Source organism: Doryrhamphus excisus, unplaced genomic scaffold (genome assembly GCF_037039965.1).
Source record: "Doryrhamphus excisus strain RoL-2023G ecotype Guam unplaced genomic scaffold, RoL_Dexc_Guam_v1.1 HiC_scaffold_24, whole genome shotgun sequence".
Classification (NCBI taxonomy): domain Eukaryota; kingdom Metazoa; phylum Chordata; class Actinopteri; order Syngnathiformes; family Syngnathidae; genus Doryrhamphus; species Doryrhamphus excisus.
In genome coordinates this window covers 2,191,491-2,214,038 of record NW_027621862.1, presented here as the reverse complement: position 1 = coordinate 2,214,038, position 22,548 = coordinate 2,191,491, and the positions used below count along the sequence as shown (strand labels likewise).

At 42.4% G+C, this 22,548-nt stretch overlaps 2 protein-coding genes across 6 annotated transcripts; one reads left to right on the top strand and one right to left on the bottom strand.

Moving 5' to 3' along the window:
• Positions 1–287: 287 nt before the first annotated feature.
• gpam (glycerol-3-phosphate acyltransferase, mitochondrial) lies at positions 288–22,505 on the bottom strand. 5 transcript variants are annotated; one of them, XM_078788763.1, is made up of 22 exons: positions 15,804–16,044; positions 13,403–13,523; positions 12,827–12,956; positions 12,636–12,755; positions 12,390–12,463; positions 10,847–10,960; positions 10,635–10,778; positions 10,386–10,485; positions 10,177–10,313; positions 10,012–10,111; positions 8,293–8,505; positions 8,099–8,212; positions 6,711–6,796; positions 6,320–6,438; positions 5,725–5,795; positions 4,414–4,681; positions 4,174–4,340; positions 3,675–3,752; positions 3,382–3,519; positions 3,048–3,237; positions 2,083–2,141; positions 288–1,988 (listed from the first exon to the last, which is right to left on the bottom strand). In XM_078788763.1, the coding sequence occupies exons 3-22, from the start codon at positions 12,908–12,910 to the stop codon at positions 1,872–1,874; spliced, it is 2,493 nt and encodes an 830-aa protein (XP_078644889.1). In that variant the 5' UTR covers positions 12,911–12,956; positions 13,403–13,523; positions 15,804–16,044; the 3' UTR covers positions 288–1,871. The 5 variants fall into 5 exon arrangements, with proteins under 5 accessions (XP_078644889.1, XP_057917501.2, XP_057917500.2 ...); XM_058061518.2 differs by lacking the exons at positions 13,403–13,523; positions 15,804–16,044 and adding an exon at positions 22,411–22,505; XM_058061517.2 differs by lacking the exon at positions 13,403–13,523 and having other exon boundaries at positions 15,804–16,043.
• Positions 16,798–18,792, top strand: LOC131109472 (large ribosomal subunit protein eL19). Its single transcript, XM_058061527.2, has 5 exons — positions 16,798–16,912; positions 17,908–18,014; positions 18,100–18,222; positions 18,305–18,536; positions 18,622–18,792. The coding sequence occupies exons 1-5, from the start codon at positions 16,908–16,910 to the stop codon at positions 18,743–18,745; spliced, it is 591 nt and encodes a 196-aa protein (XP_057917510.1). The 5' UTR covers positions 16,798–16,907; the 3' UTR covers positions 18,746–18,792.
• Positions 22,506–22,548: the final 43 nt, after the last annotated feature.

Below are 22,548 nucleotides of genomic sequence, written 5' to 3'. Positions count from 1 at the left end.
TTCCGTGTTTGGGACACGTGATTTTAGTTTGTCATTCAATACAAACGTCCTGCTAGCATCACGTGACCCAACACGTTGTATCTGGCGCCCAAAACTTGCTTGTTTAGATTCATGTCACTTCCGTGTTTGGGTCACGTGATTCAAGTTTATCATCCAATACAAACGTCCTGCTAGCGTCACGTGACCAAACACGTGGTGTCTGCCTGCCCATACTTGCTTATTCGATATCTAAGAACAATTGTGCTTGGCTTTAAGAAAGCAAAAAAAACAACAAAAAACAACACACATTTTAGTGGCTGGTGATTTTTCTCATGTTATCTGGTCTATGTTTTACATTACAATGTGTTTTTTTTCATTTATGATTCAAACACACGGATTTGTTAACATGCACACACACAAAAAAAAAACCAACCTACAAGACAGTGCATTAAAAAAGATACCTGCTGCCATGATACAGGTGTTTTGAAACCCTAATTACTAAGGTATGTTTTAGTCGCTCTTTACTCAGGTAGTTTAATGGGACAGTATTTAGACACACGTATTGACTAAATAATCAATAGAGACCCCTTTTTTGCCTAACACTTCACCTTCAATGGGCTCCGAGCGCCAATACTTTTGTCCACACGTACGAGTATCAAATCGGTACAATCACAGCCTTTTTCCAAAGGGGGGGGCAGATACATTCAGCAGGTTCCTTCCTCAGCATCACAATTCACATTTGGACTGTAAAATACAATTCAAGAGATGAAGTAACGACTACGGCAGGGGTGTCCAAAGCTGAAGAACATATTTTGGTAATAAAGCTACAGTAAATATACTGTGAGAATTTGTTAGAAGGTGAAAAAAGCACTTTTTCTATTCTGTGTGGTCCAAATTTTAGATGAAACACACACGGAGGGCCTCAAATGTCCTTTGAGCCAAACTATGGACACCCCTGTCCTACTACAGTAAAGTGTTAAGAGCAAACATGCAGTACAGTGCACAAAAAGTGGCATTACCTTGACAAAAGATCCAGCTCCAGCATTCAGCGAGATGTCACCCCTGGCTGTACTTGTATTCATTTTTTTTATGCCATTATATATCTACATTTTCCACCATTCACAGATTAAGAAGTTCTGCACCAACACATGCGGTTCTAAAGATTTAAATAAACATTCTGCTTGCCTTTGAATTACATAGCGTCTCTTCCATTACTGACGTACTTTGACCTTTTGTTTGTCCCAAAATCAGATTTTAAGAGTCAGTGCATCTTGGGGGGAAAAGAAAAAAAAACAGTAAACAATTAGTGGTTTTTACAGGTCCTATACAACTATATAAGAGTAAACAACTCCAAAAAAAAGAAAGCTAAAGGCTTTTTACCCCCCCAGTCATAAACTGGAATCATACCTTAAATGCCACATCTCTTACTTTCCCTGTAAGACACTTTCATTTGAACCAAAGTGATCCAGAAGGCTCATTATTATTATTTTTTTTTAACTTTCAATGACAGTTATGGTTGCAAATTTCTGTATAAGTTAAAGTGAGTACACTTAAGATGCACATGAAACTAAGTGCACTAGGACTACATTATAAATGTAGATGCTGATTATTGTGTTTAAGTGTTTATGATTTGCTCACTCGTGTACATGAAAGGCAGCTTGCGTAGTTCGGATTCAAACTGATTCTTAATCGCAGGCGTATATAGAATAGATTAAAAAGTTACAGGGGGGGAGAACCAAAAGTAGAGAAAACTGTTAAGTGTTATTATTATTTTTAAGCAAAAGGCACTTCCCGGTAAAGCAGTCCGCAGTGTTATTTATAGCACCTGGGATCAGTCGCCAGTGGAAGCCCTTTTAACAGACGGAGCCTGAAGGAGGCCTTTTTCGTTCGGGTCACAGGAGGGTGAAGCCTAAAATGTAGTGCAGGAGTTTGTTGCGGTTGGCCTGAGGTAGAAAAGTGGCGCTCAGCTCCACCGTCGACACACGGTTCTCTCGCCTCTCCTTGAGGACCTGAAGGAAAACACAAAAACAGTTGGTGGGACCGAAATTAATTGAAATGAATTAAAATGATTACTGTGTTTTTGGGAGGGATGATGAAAGTTACCCCAAGTTCTTTGAATGTCCTCACAGTGTTCTTCACAAGGTAATGAGTCGCACTTTCACCTGAGAATAAAAAAATGACTTCATAAATCCATTTTCTATGCCGCTTATCCTCACGAGGGTCACAAGGGAGCTGGAGCCTATCCCAGCTGTCTTCAGGCTGGACTGGTGGCCAGCCAATCACAGGGCACATATAGACAAACAACCATTCACACTCACATTCATACCTATGGACAATTTGGAGTGGCCGATTAACCTAGCATGTTTTTGGAATGAGCTAGGAAGCTAGGAAACCCGAGTTCGAGTCCACCCTCGGCCATCTCTGTGCAGAGTTTGCATGCTCTACCCGTGCAGGCGTGGGTTTTCTGCGGGTACTCGGGTTTCCTTCCACATTCCAAAAACATGCTTTGTCCAAAAACAACCCTTCACATTCAGATCCGATCTCCTGACTGTTTGGCCTGCGTGCTAACCACTCAACCACCGTGCGGTCCCATTTCATTCGTCTGAGCATGTTTTTGGAATGTGGGAGGAAACCGGAGAAAACCCACACAGAGATGGCCGAGGGTGGAATCGAACTTGGGTCTCAAGCTGTGAGGCCTGCAAGCTAACCACTCATCCGTCGTACAGCCATAATTTCATTTTTTTAAAAAAGGTAAAATTAATTATATTTTGGGCTGCACAGTGACTGAGTTTTTAGCCACAGAGCTAGGAGACCAGGGTTTGATTCCCTGCTCGGCCATCTCTGTGTGGAGTTTGCATGTTCTCCCCGTGCATGCGTGGTATTCCGGTTTCCTCCCACATTCCAAAAACATGCATGCCTCCTAAACATAATTTTCAGTGGATTGAAAATCTGTATTATAAAACTGTTTTGATGAAATATAAAAAATGTATGATACATGAATTTTTGGTTTTCATGACTTAAATGTATCCCATTATCAATACATTTTTCCAAAAATGTAAGCAAGTCACCATAAGCAGCCACTCTCCTCTCGGTGCGGGTCAGAAGGTATCTGAAGAGCCGTTGCGTGTATTCAGACTCGGCCATGGGCTGACTCAGGCTGTGCACAAAGATGGCGGCGCCGCTGTAGGCTTCCAGCACGGAGCTGAGGAGCCGCTGCAGGAACACGAAGAACTCCTGGTGTTCTTCCGAGAGGCTGACCTGAAAGGTCCCGACAATAAATAAAACGTAGGAAGGACTAAAGCTTGGAGTACGGGTACGGATGTTTTAAGGTCCCGACAATAAATAAAACGTAGGAAGGACTAAAGCTTGGAGTACGGGTACGGATGTTTTAAGAGTGACAACCTTTAAGTAGCGATCCCGCTGCTCCTCTCCGAAGTCACTGTCTTCATCCTCCTCGTCGCTTCTCCAGGAGAGGGGCTCAGGGAACTTTTTGGGCCAAGGTTCTTCTGTAGGACTGGGACTCAGTTCCTCCTGGTCCTCCTACCACATACACACATATAAATTCATATTGCCATTATTAAACATGTCTCCCTTCACAGTACAAATACTATATAAAGCAAATATAAATATACTCTTAGAGGAGTCTGTGTACAGCTGTGACCTATGCACTGAAAATACAGCCTTTGGAAACTGACCTCGGCTACATAGAGGACTCCATATTGGATGAGGCGGGTCACTGCGTCGTGGAAAACCTGGTAAATAGTCTGACAGGGCTGAGGGATACAGAGAAGGCAAAATAGTTCAATTCTGGTAAGCAAAGCCTGGTTGAGAATCAACAATAAACAAAAAATAATCATGACAATCAATAATAAACAAAAAAAAAAAAGATGGGGATAGAATAAAAAGAACCCTAAAAAGTGCGTTTTGTTTTTCTGGTGATAATTTTCGGTTATCACATAGTTTGTCTGGTATCAGGCCCAGTATCATGCCCCGGCGTGCCAGTATGAGCTGATACTGACACTTGGAGGCATGATACCTGGCCTGATACCAGACAAACCATGTGATAACCTATAAATATACACAGAGAAAAGAAGGCAAAAGGTATTACTATTAAAATATGACTGATTATTACTACTGGCAACACATTCTTGCTAATGCTAAGATTGTGTGCTAGCTATCCTGACAAGAACTTACGGAGGCCACGGCCACCTCGTTGACCAGGAAGTGTGAGAGCCCGGCGGCTTTGCGAATAAGCTTCTCTTGACTGATGGGGAAGCCGGCATTGCCGCACGACTGCGACTGCTTTCCCGATTCCGAGGATTCCATCGCCTGCTCTCGCTGCAGCGACAGCACGCTGCAGGCTGCATGCACATGAATATAAGCCTGAATTAGAGATTTTTTTTTGGAGGGGGGGATAAGGAGGAGACGATGTACCGATGATGGCGTCGGGAATGAAGACGTGGAAGAGGCCGTTGCTGTAGAAGTTGAGCTCGAAGAGCGCTGGCACCGTTGAGCCGGGCGCGATGGTGAACTCGCCGTTGCGGTTGGCGCTGCTGGTGACGGCGATGCAGTTCTCCAGCAGGTGCAGGGCGCGCATTACAACGTCCTCGGAATTGCCCGAGAAGCCCAGGTCGAAGTCACGCGACAGTACCTCCTCCTTCATGTTGAAGAAATCCTCAACCAGCTTGGACAGCACCACGCCCTGCGGCAACGACAAGCTCACTGTTACGCAAAATTGTTAATTATCATTATTATTGTTATTATTATCACTATTATTATAATCATTAATATTACCATTTTCATCATAGTTGTAATTTTTTTTTATTTTTTTATTATTATTATTTAATTTTACAGACTTCATTGCTTCCTGTAGAGTGCTGTATCATTCCATCTGTTGTTCAAACCAAATGTTCAAAGCCAAATGTGGCCCGCAGGACACGAGTTTGAGGCCCCCGCCTTGATATGAAAGTTTAATGTTTGATATGGATGCTGTATGGTATCATGTACCCAGAAAAAATTATTACGTTTGATTCATGTTCATGTTAAAGGTTAAATAACTGTTAATAGTTATCCTCCCTATCCGTGTGGAAGTGGTAAGTTTGTGGCTATTTAAGTTGAAAGGAAATAACTTGAAGGCTACCGTTTAGGTCGCTAGCTCTCTAGTTTGCGAGTTAGCATGTGTCTCAAGACCCTGCAGTTGTGCAATATGTTGTAAATAAAAAGAGTATAAATGTGACTATAGTCGTGTTTTGTCATGTCTACAGGGCTCTAATAATGCTTTGTTCATTTTAATCTGAAAAAATAATTTGTCTACCCACCAACTATATGCGGTTTCTTAAGTTTTTATTATTTGCCGTTTTATTATTATTATAATATTTATTTATTTATTACTGATTTTCTTTATTCTTAGTTTGTTTATTTATTTTTCATCTTATTTTGTGCAGAAAAATAAAAAATAAGATATTTGAGAACTGTCGAATGTTTTATCAGAGCTTTTTTTGTAGAAAATCGAAACACAACCTACACATACACCACAACACCAGCAGGGGGTGCTAACGTGTAAAACGACAGCTGCTGATTCATAAGGAACATGATCTATGCTTCATTACCATGCCTTTGTGTGTGACATTTGCTTCACCTTGTCTGGGGTAAGGCATCGACAAGAGCAGAGGAGTTTAAAAACATTCTGTCGCGAATGGGAGAAAAGAAAGGGTGTAAATGTAAATGCCAGATTTTTTTTTTTACCTGTCTGTGTCTGTAAAGCAGCAAACAGGCCACAATGTGGGTGGACATGATGGCGGATGACTTGTTAGCCGCTGCGGGGGGGGAGGGGGGGAGATACAAAGAATAATAATGAACACCACACTGAAGCAACAGTAGCACAATAAAAGCCTATGTAGATGGGAAATGGGGCCGACGTGGCGGCATCGGCGATTTACTATTAAATAATTCGAAATTATGTTCATGAGCAAGGGAGTGATGATGAGGGAGGGTTTCCGTCAAGGTGGGGGGGGGGGGGGGGTTGGGGGTTACTCCAGGTCGTAGCAAGCATGGCTCATTTGAAGGGATGAAAAGCTCCGGTGCTGCATTCCAACCCCTCTTTTGGCTCCCCCCGTCCTCTCTTTCGTCCTATTGGCTGAAAACAACATGCCATGCGGCTGGAGGCATTGTGATTGGGCGATGGGAGGAGGAGTTTGAAAAAAAAAAAAAAAAAGAATCTTGGCAAGTGTAACAGAAGCTGGGGAGAACCGGTTTGTGCTTCTGCTTGCTTAAAAGAACCGATGCTGATATTTAGCGAGACGCTAAGCTTCGTGTTTTGACAGTTAAACGGGTTTCTTACTGAAAAGCACGTGCTTGGCCAGGTTGTTGATGAGCTGTCGTCTGCAGACGTCTTCGGGAAGCTCTCGGTCCTGTTGGCCTTCCTCCTCTTCCTGCCGATCAAACAGCTGAGCATCGGGCCTGCAAGCCGACAAGTTTATTATTATTACGGTTTGCGACGGCGTCCCGACGAGAGCGAAATATGTTGGCTAAATAAGGAGCAGCTGCACTCAGCGGTGTAGCATCGTGGAAATGTTATTAGTTTATCAGGAGGAGCACTATGAACTCAAGTGACCCCCCCCCCCGCTAATGTCAACTCACATGTTGTGCTGAAATGTCAAATGACGGGGCGCTGCTGTGAGGCGGCGTGCTGTTATTTTGATTTTGTATTTAAAAAAAAAAAAGATACTTACTGCACTTCTATAATGGTGGGCATCAAGGCGTGCTCCAGGGAGATGGGTAACGGAATATGGCGGTTTCTCTGGCTGTCCAGATATTCCTATAGACGACACATAGCAATCAATCTTGAGTCATTTCACGTATTTTCCAGACTATAAGTCGCACTTTTTTTCAGAAGTTGGTTGATCCTGCGGCGACTTATACTCCAAAGCGACTTATAAATGAAAATATATATATATAATTTCACAGACAGCCACAAGAGGGCACTATTGGCTTTCACAGCAATATCAACTACTTCTTAAGTGGTGATTATGTCCATAATGTCTGTTTTGGTCAAGTAGTTTGGAAAATAAATTAACCAAAAATGAGACTTATACTCCAGTGCGACTTTTGTATGTTTTTTTTTCTACAAAATAATGCATTTTTGACCTTGTGCGACTTATATTCCGGAGCAACTTATAGTCAGGAAAATGTGGTATATAGCAAACTCAGGCACGCTCAAATAAAATAAAAATAACAAAACACCCAATAACCTTTATCATTTATGAAAAAGACACTAGAAAACAAAAAAATAATCATAATCAAGACCGTAATTGCAGCCTAAAATGTACAAAGTCGATTACATTGTGTCAAATTAAAATAAATAGAAACATTCATTCATTAATTTTATCCTCACAAGGGTTACGGGGGGTGCTGGAGCCTATCCCAGCTGTCTTCGGGCGAGAGGCGGGGTACACCCTGGACTGGTGGCCAGCCAATCACAGGGCACATATAGACAAACAACCATTCACACTCACATTCATACCTATGGACAATTTGGAGTCGCTAATTAACCTAGCATGTTTTTGGAATGTGGGAGGAAACCGGAGTACCCGGAGAAAACCCACGCATGCACGGAGAGAACATGCAAATTCCACACAGAGATGGCCGAGAGTGGAATTGAACCCTAGTCGCCTAGCTGTGAGGTCTGCGCGCTAACCACTCGGCCGCCGTCGATTACATTGTGTCAAATTAAAATAAATAGAAACATTAATTCATTAATTTCATCCTCACAAGGGTTGCGGGGGGTGCTGGAGCCTATCCCAGCTGTCTTCAAGCGAGAGGCGGGGTACAGTCGGGGTCCACTCTGGAATGGTGGCCAGCCAATCACAGGGCCCATATAGACAAACAACCATTCACACTCACATTCATACCTATGGACAATTTGGAGTCGCTAATTAACCTAGCATGTTTTTGGAATGTGGGAGGAAACCGGAGAAAACCCACACATGCAAACTTCACTCCAGAGATGGCCGAGGGTGGAATTGAACTCGGGTTTCCTAGCTGTGAGGCCTTCACGCTAACCACTCATCCACCGTACGGCCTTAAATAGAAAGAATACGAGAATAAAATGTAATCTAACCTTTAACGAAAAGGGCTGGTTGAAGTCAACTCGGACGCAGCCGTAGTTCTTCCTCAGCATCCGGAAGACGCCGCACGCGATCCCCCACAGGCTCTCGTTCTTCTTGGGCTTGCCCTGTTTGCATTTGGAAGGATATCATCCTCTTAAAATCTTCTTTTAAAAAGTCACACCAACGACAACGTCGCAATCCTCACCAGCTGCTCGCTGTTGTAGTTGCCTTCGATGATGCGGTCGTACGAGATGCCGACCGGTACCACCAACACGTCGTCGATGGAGCCCGTGTGCAGAGCGTCGACCACAATGGACAGCATTCCCGCACGTGCGGGCGACGGCTTGCCGCTGCGGGAGCGCGTGCCTTCCAGGTAGACCTCCAAGAACTGCTGCTGGCGTAACAGCTCCTCTGTGTACTGGAAGATACGCCATTTTTTATTAAGGTAGGTCTTTCCCGGTTTTTTTCCCCACAATAGGGACCTGGGCATGTGCTAATGGCGTGTTGTGTAACTACATCAGTCCGCAGCTGTCTCTTGGCGTCGGGGGACTTTTACACAGGAGATGCTTTGTCCTTAAATATAGAACATCAGCTTTGTGTCAGCTGCAAAGACGAGACGCCTTAATTAAGTTCATGAGGCTTTCTTTTGTTAGGTTCTCAACCATATCTGCTCGATATCGATATGGAATCCTTACTGAAATCCTTTAACTACTCCATGATGATATCATCGATGGAGTTTCCTTACGATGGAGGTTGTCCCACAGGTACTCAACTGAGCTCAAAAATGGAGGAGACATACTTGGAGCGATATGGCTCCTTGGTGAAGATACCTAACACTAGTTGCTCCTGATGCTGCGTCATCAGTAGGTATAAACGTACCACCTGACCACTGCATCACCTCCAGCCTCCCCACTTGATCATCTTGAGGATGAGTTTGGCTGTTTGTCGGAAAAAAAACCCGGTTTCCCAAGAAATGCTTGGAATTCATGTTTCTCCTCAATGAACCGCAACTCCTCTGAAACAGCAGCACTCATACAGCCTCAGAACACCACACAATTAAATTTGCTCATTTTCAATTTGTTCCATAGAACAACGGCATGAACAGAGTGAGCCCTTATGAGAGTCCTGCAGACTTTGTCTCGGTAAGCGGAGGCGGGGCCGCTAGCCTACACACAAAGTGCAGACGGGTGTAACATAGTCGAAATTAAATTAGTAGATTGCAATTTTTTTTTTTGGTATAGGCACAAATGTAGGTCCATGGGACATAAAAAAAATTACAGCCATTATTTAATAATTTTATATAATTTATACAAGTGTTCTCAGCTGATACCACTTATCTTAAGGCAGGGGTGGGCAAACTTTTTGACTGGCGGGCTGCATTAATTCAACATAATTTTTTTTAGGAGCACTTTGTAAACATCAGACCACATTAAATAACCAAATTGATTAAAAAATAATTAATTAAAAAAACCTACCTAAACCTTCAAAAATTTGTCTCGTTACATTTCAATGAAATACTTTGGAAAGAACGGGTGGGCCGTATTCAAACACTTAGTAGTTAAGAGGACTCCACACGCTCTTATTTTGGCGGGTCAATGCACAATGTGGAGTGTATTCCATTAATTACACACCACAACAATAAAACTAGTACAATCCGCTAATACTGACCCAAAGCTGTATTTAGAGCACGTTCTTCCATTTTTGCAGGTTTCAGGAATGCTACAAGTAGCTTAGCATTCACAAGCCATAAAAAAACGCTTCTGGATTTAATTAGAGAGTATTAGAAAGTGGATTTGTAGACTAATATCACTATTAGCATGAGAAGTGCATATGATTAGCTAGCGGACAAGTATTAGGACAACAGGAAGTTGGTACCCTCGCTTATAGGAAGATAAGAATCTTTAGTTGTGTCGATGAGACTCACGGCATGTAAGAGTGATCTGTACAAAATGTCTTTCTTCCCGTCGCCGGACTCCTCCATTTTCCGCCGTATGAAGAATCCTCCCAGTTTACGGATCAGAGTGCTAAAAAGTAAATAAAGATATAAATAAATAAAGAGCGTAAACAAGCAAGTGATGGCGTCCCTCACCTGAGAATGGGGATGCTGAGGTTGTTTCCGGCAGCGATGTGTGGCGCTTTGATGTTGTGACAGAACAGGATGAGCGTGATGAGCAGGTAGTCGATGTGGGACTTGTGTACGGGGAGGAAGACCATGGGCACGTTCTGCTGCACACACCAGACAAGTGATTCGGTATCGTCCGTTCAGAGAAGAAGACGGGTTCTAAACCGGGTCCTGACCTCGGCGGCTGCTTTCTTCACCATCTCCATCTGGCCCTTGTGGATCTGAATGCTCCAGAAGAAACCGTTGAAGAGCCTCAAGAGAACCCAGCCCGTGAGCCTAAACAGGACAGACGTTTAAGAACGGGGACTCCAAAATTGAGGCTGATTTGTTTACAGGAAGTAATTGAAAATATGCAGGAAGTAAATATAGCTTGTGGCGTTATTCGTGGAGACAGATGCTAAGAATCACGATGTGTTGTTTTATACCTGATGAAGGCTGGGGAAACATTGGCCACCATCTTCTGGAGGAAAGTCCTCGTCTTCTGCTTGACCTTCCTGACGGTTTTGTGCTCAGAACCAGGCTGGCTCCCGTCCATGTCCGAGGCCACGCAGAAGATGGCGCTCGTCACTCTGCAAAAATACGACGCGCGGATGTTATTTTCATTTTACAGTTCCGATGGGTCCGACTGCATGCATACCTGTCATTGTTGAGCACGTTCTCCACCACGTTCCTGGGGAACATGTCCTTGTGGACGTCCCGCTCCATGACAAAGAGCGCGTAGCTCAACTGGCGTGCTAACCAGCCGCGTTGCCTGCACGTGGGAGCACACACACACACACACGTGACCTTGCGTTCACTTAGAAAAGAAGACTCCATCTTGCTTCTCCTCAGCCATATTATTTACATTGGAGCCAGTTTGTTGTTACACCTTCATGAATGTTCACATACCATCAGGCTTACTGTGTTACGTCTTCCATATTTTAAACAATATACATATAATACAATACATTTAATGTATTTCATTCATTCATTCATTTTCTACCGCTTATCCTCACAAGGGTTGCAGGCGTGCTGGAGCCTATCCCAGCTGTCTTCAGGCAAGAGGCGGGGTACACCCTGGACTGGTGGCCAGCCAATCACAGGGCACATATAGACAAACAACCATTCACACTCACATTCATACCTATGGACAATTTGGAGTCGCTAATTAACCTAGCATGTTTTTTTGGAATGTGGGAGGAAACCGGAGTACCCGGAGAAAACCCACAAATGCACGGGGAGAGCATGGAAACTCCACACAGAGATGGATGGAAGAGGGTGGAATCGAACTGGGGTCTCCTAGCTGCGTGGCCTGCGCTAACCATGCAGCCTTAATGTATTTCATATTCAGATAAATGTTTTTTGTCATGAAGAAACTGCAAAATGCATATAAATGACAAATGAAATGGGACCGCACGGTAGACAAGTGGTTAGCATGCAGGCTACACAGTCAGGAGATCGGATGTGAATGTGAATGAATGCGAGTGTGAATGGTTGTTTTTGGAATGTGGGAGGAAACCGGAGTACGCGGAGAAAACCCACGCATGCACGGGGAGAACGTGCAAACTGTGGCCGAGGGTGGAATCGAACTCGGGTTTCCTCGCTATGAGTCTGGACCACTCGCCCGGCGTGCAACCCATTCCAAAAACATGCTAGGTTAATCGGCCACTCCAAATTGTCCATAGGTATGAATGTGAGTGTGAATGGTTGTTTGTCTATATGTGCCCTGTGATTGGCTGGCCACCAGTCCAGGGTGTACCCCGCCTCTCGCCTGAAGACAGCTGGGATAGGCTCCAGCACCCCCGCGACCCTTGTGAGGATAAGCGGTAAAAAAAAATTATGAAAATTGGATCAATTATTGTAATTAATTTAGCGATTAATCAAGCCTATGAGACTGACTGACAAATGAAACAATCATTAAAATAGCTATACTGTTATTAAAATCAATTTTCTTTCATATAATTTCTAACCATAAAAAAATAAACAAACAAGCGGGAGGTATGTTCATGTCTTAATGACGTTCAGACACATGATGCAGGTGTGTCCGCTGTCACTTTAAATTATTCACCTGTCCACAGACTTCATTACATGTGTCCTCCTCTCCTCCACTACTAATACCATGACTATACTACGACTACTAATGCTATTACTAGTACGAGTACTCATGGATTTGAGTCTAGCACATATTTTGCTCAGTGTACCTGGTGTGCGTCTCATTTATGTAGATGACGTTACGCAGTCCCAGCGATGGAATACTGGGGTTAAACAGCTTCTCCTGAGGTGGAAATAAAAATTAATCAGGCTGTTGGCTGTAGTACAAGTACTAGAAATACAATATTCGATACTGCAGGTAAGTAGGTAGCTTTTGCTTTTGCATGGGAAGAGTGGAAAGTCAGCGATGCTAATTGCGCTCTGGCTAGAGTTAATTATCAGAGGTGTAAGCTTACCCAGCTCTGCGGCGTGCATGAGTGACAACAGCGGCCCACAAAGGGCCTCTTCCTGTTGAGCAGCCCCTCCTTCCACGTGCTGGCCACACAGCGCAGCACTGACGGACTGGTGCTTCGGTCCTGTTATGTATACAAAGAAAAATATCAACAATTGCACAAAGATAGCACGGCGTATTAATGAGATTAATTACAGAGTCATCATTGGGCCGCTTCCACCGGTTGCACCACTGCTCGCCGTTGTTGACCTGCAGCAACAGGCCGTCCGACGACTCCATCGTGCCTTTTTCGTCACCCTTCTCCCTTCAGACAGAAGACCTCTACCTGAATGCCGGGTTAGGAGACGAGGATGATTGCGTTAATGGCTACCGCCTTATCCAATCTCGTAATCACCTTTTATACTGTATGCAAATATTACTCATTAAGCCAAAAAAAAAACTATCACAACAGTCACATGGTAGATAGGGTTGTTTTATACAAAAAATATTAAATCTAATTTTTATATAAAAAATATTTAATGCCCGTATAAATTTCCTAACACCACTACTAGTTTTTCTTAACATTGGGAGTGACCAGGATGGATAGGATCAGGAACAAGAGACATTACATGTTGGAGACCTTAGAGATAAAGTCAGATGGGTCAGACTGAGATGGTTCGGACAAGTCGAGAGGTAGTCAAAATATTAAATTATAGTGTCAGTGCTAGTAGATGCCATTGGGAGTGACCAGGATGGATAGGATCAGGAAGGAGTACATCAGAGGGACATTACTTGTTAGAAACCTTGGAGATAAAGTCAGAGAGGCCAGACTGAGATGGTTCGGACATGTCCAGAGGTACTGAAGGAGGACATGAAGGTAGGGATAGAGGTCATTGATTTGCTGTGGCGCCCCCTGAAGGGAAAAGCCGAAAGAGAAAGAAGTGCTAGTCGACGCCATGCCTAAATAAAACCGCCCAACTCAACTACTGTTTATGCTTCAAATATTAAATTTTAGCGACAGTGCTAGTAGATGCCATTGGGAGTGACCAGGATGGATAGGATCAGGAAGGAGTACATGTATTAATTATAGCGTCAGAGCTAGTACCCCCCCACTCCATCCAATTACCAATAAATGAGCGTACAGATTCACAGTTTGTAAAATCAGAGCACCATGGAGGCGTTGGATGTCAGGGGGTCCTGCTAACCTTTTGTCCCAATGCCTCATAACAATGAGCGGGCCCCAAATGTCCGCAAAAAAAAAAAAAATTCTAGTAGATTTTATAAATACCACACAGCTAACCACTACTGTCTGTACAATTTATGAGCAGATTATTACTAACAACATACTATGTGCAAAGGTGCCGTGGGATTATAGTCTAGCCTGTGTTTAAATAGGTTAGTGAGTCACTGGGTGTCAATCAGTCGTGGAACAGACAACATGTTCCATCACTAGTGACCAGCGGTGGATATGACATGCCATGCGGTGAGTGGGCTTTTTAAGAAGGGGTCATTGCCCGAGAGTACTCCCCCTGGATGGGGTGACTTTGTTGGGAGCTAAACAAAGCAGATTGAGAATGAGAGGCAGTGGACGATTGGGTAACAGTGGAAGGTTGCCATGACACCATGGGAGATTTACAGTCCATTTAATAACTATATGAAATTTTAAAACTTTATTTTTACATGTATTTATGTTATTTTTTTTCCAAATGTCATAATCCCCTAATATGCAAGGTGTATGGAAATGGAGATTTTCACTCACTCCCATTGACACGCTAATATTTTAATAATATTTTCATAACATTATGAAAAAACAAAACAGTAAAGTTGTCATTTTGTCTGTTAGCTTTGAGCTCCCTTTTGCTACGCAGAGCAATCGTAGATCACCCATGGAGATATGGAGGAGGAGAGGCTGCATAGCGGGGGTGAACAGCAAAAAAGACAGTATAAAGGTTCCTGGTATCAGCCATCTTTACTGTCTGTCGTCATGGGGCACGTGAGACGGAAGCGCTAATGCACTTTTAGCTCTATTTTTCATGTTTATTTTGGTTTAATTTTATGTCCGCAATTATACTGTAATCCCGAGATATTATAATACCATAAGCATAAACATGATCAAGAAATAATCTCCTATTGCATAAGTAGCACTATGGTGAGTGAAAAATAGTATCCTTTTTCAAAGCTAGGTGAGTGACTTTTATCAAAAAATCAAAAATCAAGAAACTCAAAAATAATGCATCAAAATCCGTGTTATGAAACATTGACTTCAACCCAAATATTCAATCTTGGACCTTATTCGGGGTAACTATTATATGGTTTTTGTGACAAAAAATTAAAAGTAAACTTTACATCCACAGCTTGATTGTTGGAAAGGTTAGATGTGGTGAAAATGAAATAAATATTAATACATATTATATTTTTATGACACTTTTACAATGAAAAAAAATGTGTCATGGTGCATCTAATTTTTTGGGAAAATTACACAATTTTTGTAATTGGAGAAAAAATATTTTAACAAATGGGCATAAAAATAAAATCAAAATATTTTATTAAAGTATAGAAATTTATTAAGCTTGGAATCTGTAAAAATGTACTGCAGTAAAAATTTATATTATTATATTTCTAAGAGCGGAACTGTTTTGTGGAGAAATTGTATATAAAATGTGTAATATTTTCAAAATAGGTCAAAACAAAGAGATAAAATATGCTACGTCTTCCAGAACTCAAAAGCATCATTGTTATTGTTACGTGGTCCTCGTAAGATGTGGTTATTAGGGTCAAACTGGTCTCTGGGTGACAGATGGGGCTTGCAGATAACTAGCCTCACAGACAACAATAGCTAGAACCAGGCTATGCAAGTCTGGCTTAGACTAGCGACTATTTACAACGCAGCGAAAGGAAATTGTTAGCGTTGTTATCATTCACAGCATCCCAAGGAACCGTCCATACCTCCTTTGGGTGCTTGCACCACACGTTTGAACCATCTGAAACATGTTTAGCCGTAAGCTAACTTCCTTAATGGTGCTTTGTTCCTCACAGTGGCAACCTTTAAGGTAACGGGACTAACGCCATTCACGTCATTAACGTCACGCTGCAGTCACAAACTGGATGAAAGAAGCTATGCTAAACTATGCTAGCTTGTTTCCATGACAATGCCCGGCAGAAAAGGTAAAGAATGGAATGGAAAATGGCTTACCTTCAAGGTTGCATTACTCGGACTCTAACTTGGTAAAAATAAGATTAAAAACAAACAAAACCAATAAACTAGTAGTGTTCTATTAGCACGCTAAGCTGTGTGATGTTTTGGTATCGGCGGTGCTCATGCTAGTTTAACGCCGCTCTGACGTTTCTCGCCGGTAGCATGCTGCAGCGACTAGCTTGACATTCATTGGCTCAAGGTTGGACACGCCTTATTAGCATATCGATCAAAGCCACTGCCGTCTGATCGGTTGACCGCCGACACGAAAGCCAATCACATCGCGACAGCTCATGAATATTATAATGAGCTACTCAAATAAGCTTTCATTCATGCAGTCGGCTCTTTTTCTGCCTCGACATTGAAACAATAGTCATTCGGCTGTGAAGCGTTACTGCCACCTTCAGGTCAAGGCAGACAACTGCATCTACAGTATAATGGAATGATGAACGGTTGTCAACAACATACATAAAAAACTTTATATTATTTTGGTTCTGACAGCTTATTATGTCGGATCATTAATATCAAGACACATTTACAGAATATGTATGCAATGATAAATGTCACATATTCTATCATAAAGGCAACGATACAGTACTGCATACAGACATGTCAAAAAATAGAAATTTTGAAACCTTCGTATATTACAGGCAGTGAACTACTGAAAACCTTTTTTGTCTTAATTTAGATTTTTTTACGGCATAAAGCTCGGAGGAAAATTAACTTCTACACAATATTCAAATTTTTTTTACATGGCTCTGTACTTGTATAATGGAATAACACACACCTGCTTCACCTAGCAAAGCGTGCCCTCTATTGTCGAATAAAAGAATTACACCAAATTGAAGCGTACCATTTAGCACCAGTCTTGAGGGGGTGTGTAAATAATACGGCTGTTTTAAACACGTTTATGTTGTATATATTTTGAATAAAATATTTAATTATTTAGACATTCGGATATAGGTGTACATATTCTGACTGAAAATGATGGTTATGTTAAGATGCTATAACCACAGGACTGAGTGCGTCACCTCTGCTGATGGCTATAATGGTTGCGACTAGGTCGTGCTACTTCCTACAACTTTGTCAAGCTAGCGGGCAGCCATGAGGTAAGTTTAAATGTTCGACGTCCACTTGTAGGCTTTTTAGAAGAACTACACTTTTACATCCACATTAACTAAACTATTTAAGACCTTAGTAATGGTGTCGCTTTAGCGTTGGTGTGAATTTAAACGAGGATTTCGACAAATCCGAATTTAGGCCCAATGCTAGTGAACGAGCTAGCTAGCTAGCCACCTAAGAAATGTCACAACATAGCAACGGCTTTTACGCTTTAGAATTAAAGAGTAGCAATGTTACAAAATTGTGACATTTGGAAAAGGAAGTCAGTGATTAAATCTGTCTGATAAAGGATAACTTTATCCTAATTTTATTTACATGTTGATCACAATGCAAACGCGACATAACAGTATTCCTGGGCAAAAAAAGCAAGAACATTTTGCACCATTCACTTTCAATTTTAATGACATTTTGTCTGCAAATTTATAATAAAGTAAATTAACATACCATATACCTTTTGATTTACTTCCGGTGCATGAGTTTGTAATTAATTATCCAAGCACAAATTGACCTGATGACTTGAACATGAAATTGAAGTACTCTACCTAACAAATATGTATACAAATGAAAATACACCTGATATATGAAAAAAAATGCATATTTTAAAGGGGAAATATTACGCTCATTTGCGGCCCTTTGTTTTTCTCCTGCAGAAAGATTTGTAGATCTTCCAGAATCTGCACACATGGCAGCTGTATTTTTCTTGGTTTTTAAAAACCTGTCTGTTTTAATTTTAATAACGCAATTACACAATCACAGCCATTATTGATCATTAGTCTGGTTTTACTTGACCGATTTAAACAGTCTCTGTGTGGCTGAGTTACCTATCATGCAGCGCCAGCGTAGTCTACGGATACAAGGCTGTGGACTTGTGAGAGTTAAGGTCTGAATGCACCCAGGAGGTTTTTGCATGACTGCAACCTCTCCGGAGGGTTGTTATAAATGCAGCTATTAACAAGGTGCCTCATTAAACGTGTTTATCCAGTATGCTCAGGCTCCAGAAGCGCTTGGCGTCCAGCGTCCTGCGCTGCGGCAAGAAGAAGGTGTGGTTGGATCCTAATGAGACCAATGAGATTGCCAATGCCAACTCACGTGAGTCGATTGCCGTACGCCAGAAGCAGGTTGAAGTACTTTGTTCTCATTTAATCACAGCCGTTCGCCAATATTTGTTTGACAGGCCAGCAGGTCCGCAAGCTGGTGAAAGATGGCTTGATCATCAGGAAACCAGTGACGGTCCATTCCCGGGCTCGCTGCCGCAAGAACACGCTGGCACGTCGCAAGGGACGTCACATGGGCTATGGTGGGGTGGCTTTGCCTGATGGCTAAACAACCACCAAACCCGTAGATGTCTCCATTTTTTTTTTACGTTTTACTGCTTCCAGGTAAGAGGAAGGGTACCGCCAATGCTCGTATGCCAGTGAAGCTATCATGGATGCGGCGCATGAGGATTCTGCGGCGTCTCCTCCGCCGCTACAGGGAGTCCAAGAAGATTGACAGGCACATGTACCACAGCCTGTACCTGAAGGCTAAAGGTAACGTGTTCAAGAACAAGCGCATCCTCATGGAGCACATCCACAAGCTGAAGGCGGACAAGGCTCGCAAGAAGCTGCTGGCGTGAGTCACCGAGACTTTTTCTCATCCTGCAACTTTTAGTACCCGATGCACTCATTCGCTGTTTTTGGTGTTTTGACTCGTCCAGTGACCAGGCTGAGGCTCGCCGTACAAAGACAAAGGAGGCTCGCAAACGCAGAGAGGAGCGTCTGCAGGCCAAGAAGGAGGAGATGATCAAGAACCTGGCCAAAGAGGAAGAGGCTGCCAAGTAGTAATGCCTTTAAACAGTTTTTGTTATGAATAAATTGGTTAAATATAACTGGATTGTGTTGTCTTTTTATCGGGAATTGGATATTCAGAGCATCCTTACAAAAGAAGCCCCAAATGACACTTTATACTTAAATCTGTTGGTCAAAGATATTTTAAAATACACAACACGTTGTCATGTTGACGGACACTAGCATGCGAGCTTGGTGAGGTTGCCCGGCAACCATTGTCTAAGTCTACTTTTGAATAATTCTTGTCAACTAACACTGGTTATGATAAAATGGAGCACATTTATTTAATTTTATATAATTTAAATAAATGTACAAACGATTGTAGAAGTATGTAGCCTTATTAACTATTGTATGAAATAACTTCTCGATTTATTAAAGATTTACACTCAGAACAGACGGCGGTCAATTTTGATATTTAGTGTAACCAATAAATGTCGTTTATATATTCTTAATGAACGTTTTAGCTACACGAAAAACACGATTATTATCCAGTGGTTGTCGCATTTAAATATGACGTAATTTAAATCCCCGGATGTAAATGAGTGACGTAACTGTGTTAAGATACGAGTGAGGCTATTGTCCAACAGGTGGCAGCAGAGAGCCAGCACAAATCAATTCCATTACATTTCTTCATGAAGTTAATAAAAAGCTTCGTCAGTTTTCCAAAGTATTAAAACTGCAATACATGAAAAATAAAAATCTATAAAAATACTGCAATTTCATACTTACAATTTCCACTTCCTTGTAATAAGTGTACTGTTTCTATATCATGCATACATCTATATGCTCTTTCAGGTAGCCAGCATATGTCCGTCAAAGGGCCGGAATATTAAACAAATATAAAAAAGAAGCCATCTAAGGTAAGCAATGATGATTCAGGAATAACTGGAGGAGAAAACATAGCCGGAGCCATTTTGTCGCTCGGTTAATCTACAGTACTTCTTCATTACCGGGAGGCGATGCTATTTCCTGAAGCGTGAGCCTTAATGGGATTAGATGAGGAAAATGGAATATGAGCTCTGATGTTATTCATTACATTTGGCCTTAACCAGACCGCCCTGTAGAAATTGACAAAACCCTCCCAAACTGAAGCTTTTTATAACCCAATAATGTAATAATAGCTTGTATAATTAGCCAGCACGTTGCTTTGTTTGTTGTTCAACACTATAAACAACACTCCATTAGAACACCTCCATTAGTGTGTGATGCTAACCATAGAATCCGTAGTGGAACTTTTTTTTTTTAACATTTTTGAACATCTGTCCAATAAATAAAGATGTAATTAAAGGCAAAGCTTTAAGACAAACACAAATAACGAGGAAAGAAAAACACCACAACACTTGAAATCAAATATTCAACAAGTCTTTCCTCAATAAGCAGATTAAAACGCTAAAAATAGCGCCGTGATTTATTTTCTCACTTTGGCAAGAACTGAGAGAACTTCAATGAATATCGGGATGAATATGCGATATGAAATTAATTTAATTTAAGGCCGTTTGTTCTTTTCGGTGCGTGTATGTGTCGGAACATGAAGAATATGAATTAACACTTGCCGCACACAACGTGCTAACGCCAATTATTTGCTGCTCCAGAAGCAACGAGGGGAAATAGATGCGAGGAGTGAATTAAAACACTCAAAAGTTACACATCAGCAACCAGTCGCTTCATGGATCAAGTCAATTCATCACAGCCAACAATGACTTGCACTTTCATTACGCGTGCGGAAGGAAAGATGCAATAAAGTAGCATTAAGGAACAAACTTGCCCCCCCCGACTGTTGTATTGTGTAATTTATGTTGAATAAATCAAGCATTTGCCTCTGAACTAATCATTTCCGAACGCTAATAATAACAATGCTATCGCAATGTGAGCCGTCCTAGCTCGTCTACCGCTAAAGCAAGGATTCACGGGAGGCGGGGTACACCCTGGACTGGTGGCCAGCCAATCACAGGGCACATATAGACAAACAACCATTCACACTCACATTCATACCTATGGACAATTTGGAGTCGCTAATTAACCTAGCATGTTTTTGGAATGTGGGAGGAAACCGGAGTACACAGAGAAAACCCATGCATGCACCGGGAGAACGTGCAAACTCCGCACAAAGATGGCCGAGGGTGGAATCAAACCCGGGTTTCCTAGCTGTGAGGTCGGCGCGCTAACCACTCCATCGCCGTGCCGCCCCATTCATTCATTTTCTACCGCTTATCCTCACAAGGGTTGTGGGAGGCGGGGTTACACCCTGGACTGGTGGCCAGCCAATCACAGGGCACATATAGACAAACAACCATTCACACTCACATTCATACCTATGGACAATTTGGAGTCGCTAATTAACCTAGCATGTTTTTGGAATGTGGGAGGAAACCGGAGTACCCGGAAAACATGCAAACTCCACACAGAGATGGCCGAGGGTGGAATTGAACTCGGGTCTCCTAGCTGTGTGACCTGCGCACTAACCACTTAGTCCATAATACTGTATTGTAAAATTGTAAAATTGTAAAAGTCATTAAGTTTCAAAAATTCCTAAATTAATTAATTGATCGCTGTCTTGTGGTTGACTATAGCCTATTATTATTATTATAAACTCCACACAGAAATGGCTGAGGGTGGACTCAAACTCGGGTTTCCTAGCTGTGAGGCCTACACACTAACCACTTCACCACCATGCAGCCCATTCCAAAAACATGCTAAGTTAATTGGCCACTCCAAATTGTCCATAGGTATGAATGTGAGTGTGAATGGTTGTTTGTCTATATGTGCCCTGTGATTGGCTGGCCATCAGTCCAGGGTGTACCCCGCCTCTTGCCTGAAGACAGCTGGGATAGGCTCCAGCACCCCCCATGACCCTTGTGAGGAAAAGCGGTAAAAAAACGAATGAATGTTTTTGGAATGTGGGAGAAAACCGGAGTACCCGGAAAACATGCAAACTCCACACAGAGATGGCCGAGGGTGGAATTGAACTCGGGTCTCCTAGCTGTGTGACCTGCGCACTAACCACTTAGTCCATAATACTGTATTGTAAAATTGTAAAATTGTAAAAGTCATTAAGTTTCAAAAATTCCTAAATTAATTAATTGATCGCTGTCTTGTGGTTGACTATAGCCTATTATTATTATTATAAACTCCACACAGAAATGGCTGAGGGTGGACTCAAACTCGGGTTTCCTAGCTGTGAGGCCTACACACTAACCACTTCACCACCATGCAGCCCATTCCAAAAACATGCTAAGTTAATTGGCCACTCCAAATTGTCCATAGGTATGAATGTGAGTGTGAATGGTTGTTTGTCTATATGTGCCCTGTGATTGGCTGGCCATCAGTCCAGGGTGTACCCCGCCTCTTGCCTGAAGACAGCTGGGATAGGCTCCAGCACCCCCCATGACCCTTGTGAGGAAAAGCGGTAAAAAAACGAATGAATGTTTTTGGAATGTGGGAGAAAACCGGAGTCCCCGGAGAAAACCCACATATGCACGGGGAGAACGCGCAAACACAGAGATGGCCGAGGGTGGAATCGAACTCGGGTTTCCTAGCTGTGAGGCCTGTGCGCTAACCACTCAACCACCGTGCATGAATTATTGAACAGTTTGACAGCCTAAGAGAAGAAACGTTTTTGTGCCAGGATGTGTTGGCCAACAGGGCTCTGTATCGCCTACCGGAGGGGAGGAATTGGAACCGTCTGTGGGTAGCCCTCTTCTTGTCTCAGCACCGGGACAGTTGCTGGTCCTGATGGATTCCTCTACAGACGGTAGTCGGTCGCAGAGCCAAACGGAACTGTGATGGAGGTACAGAGA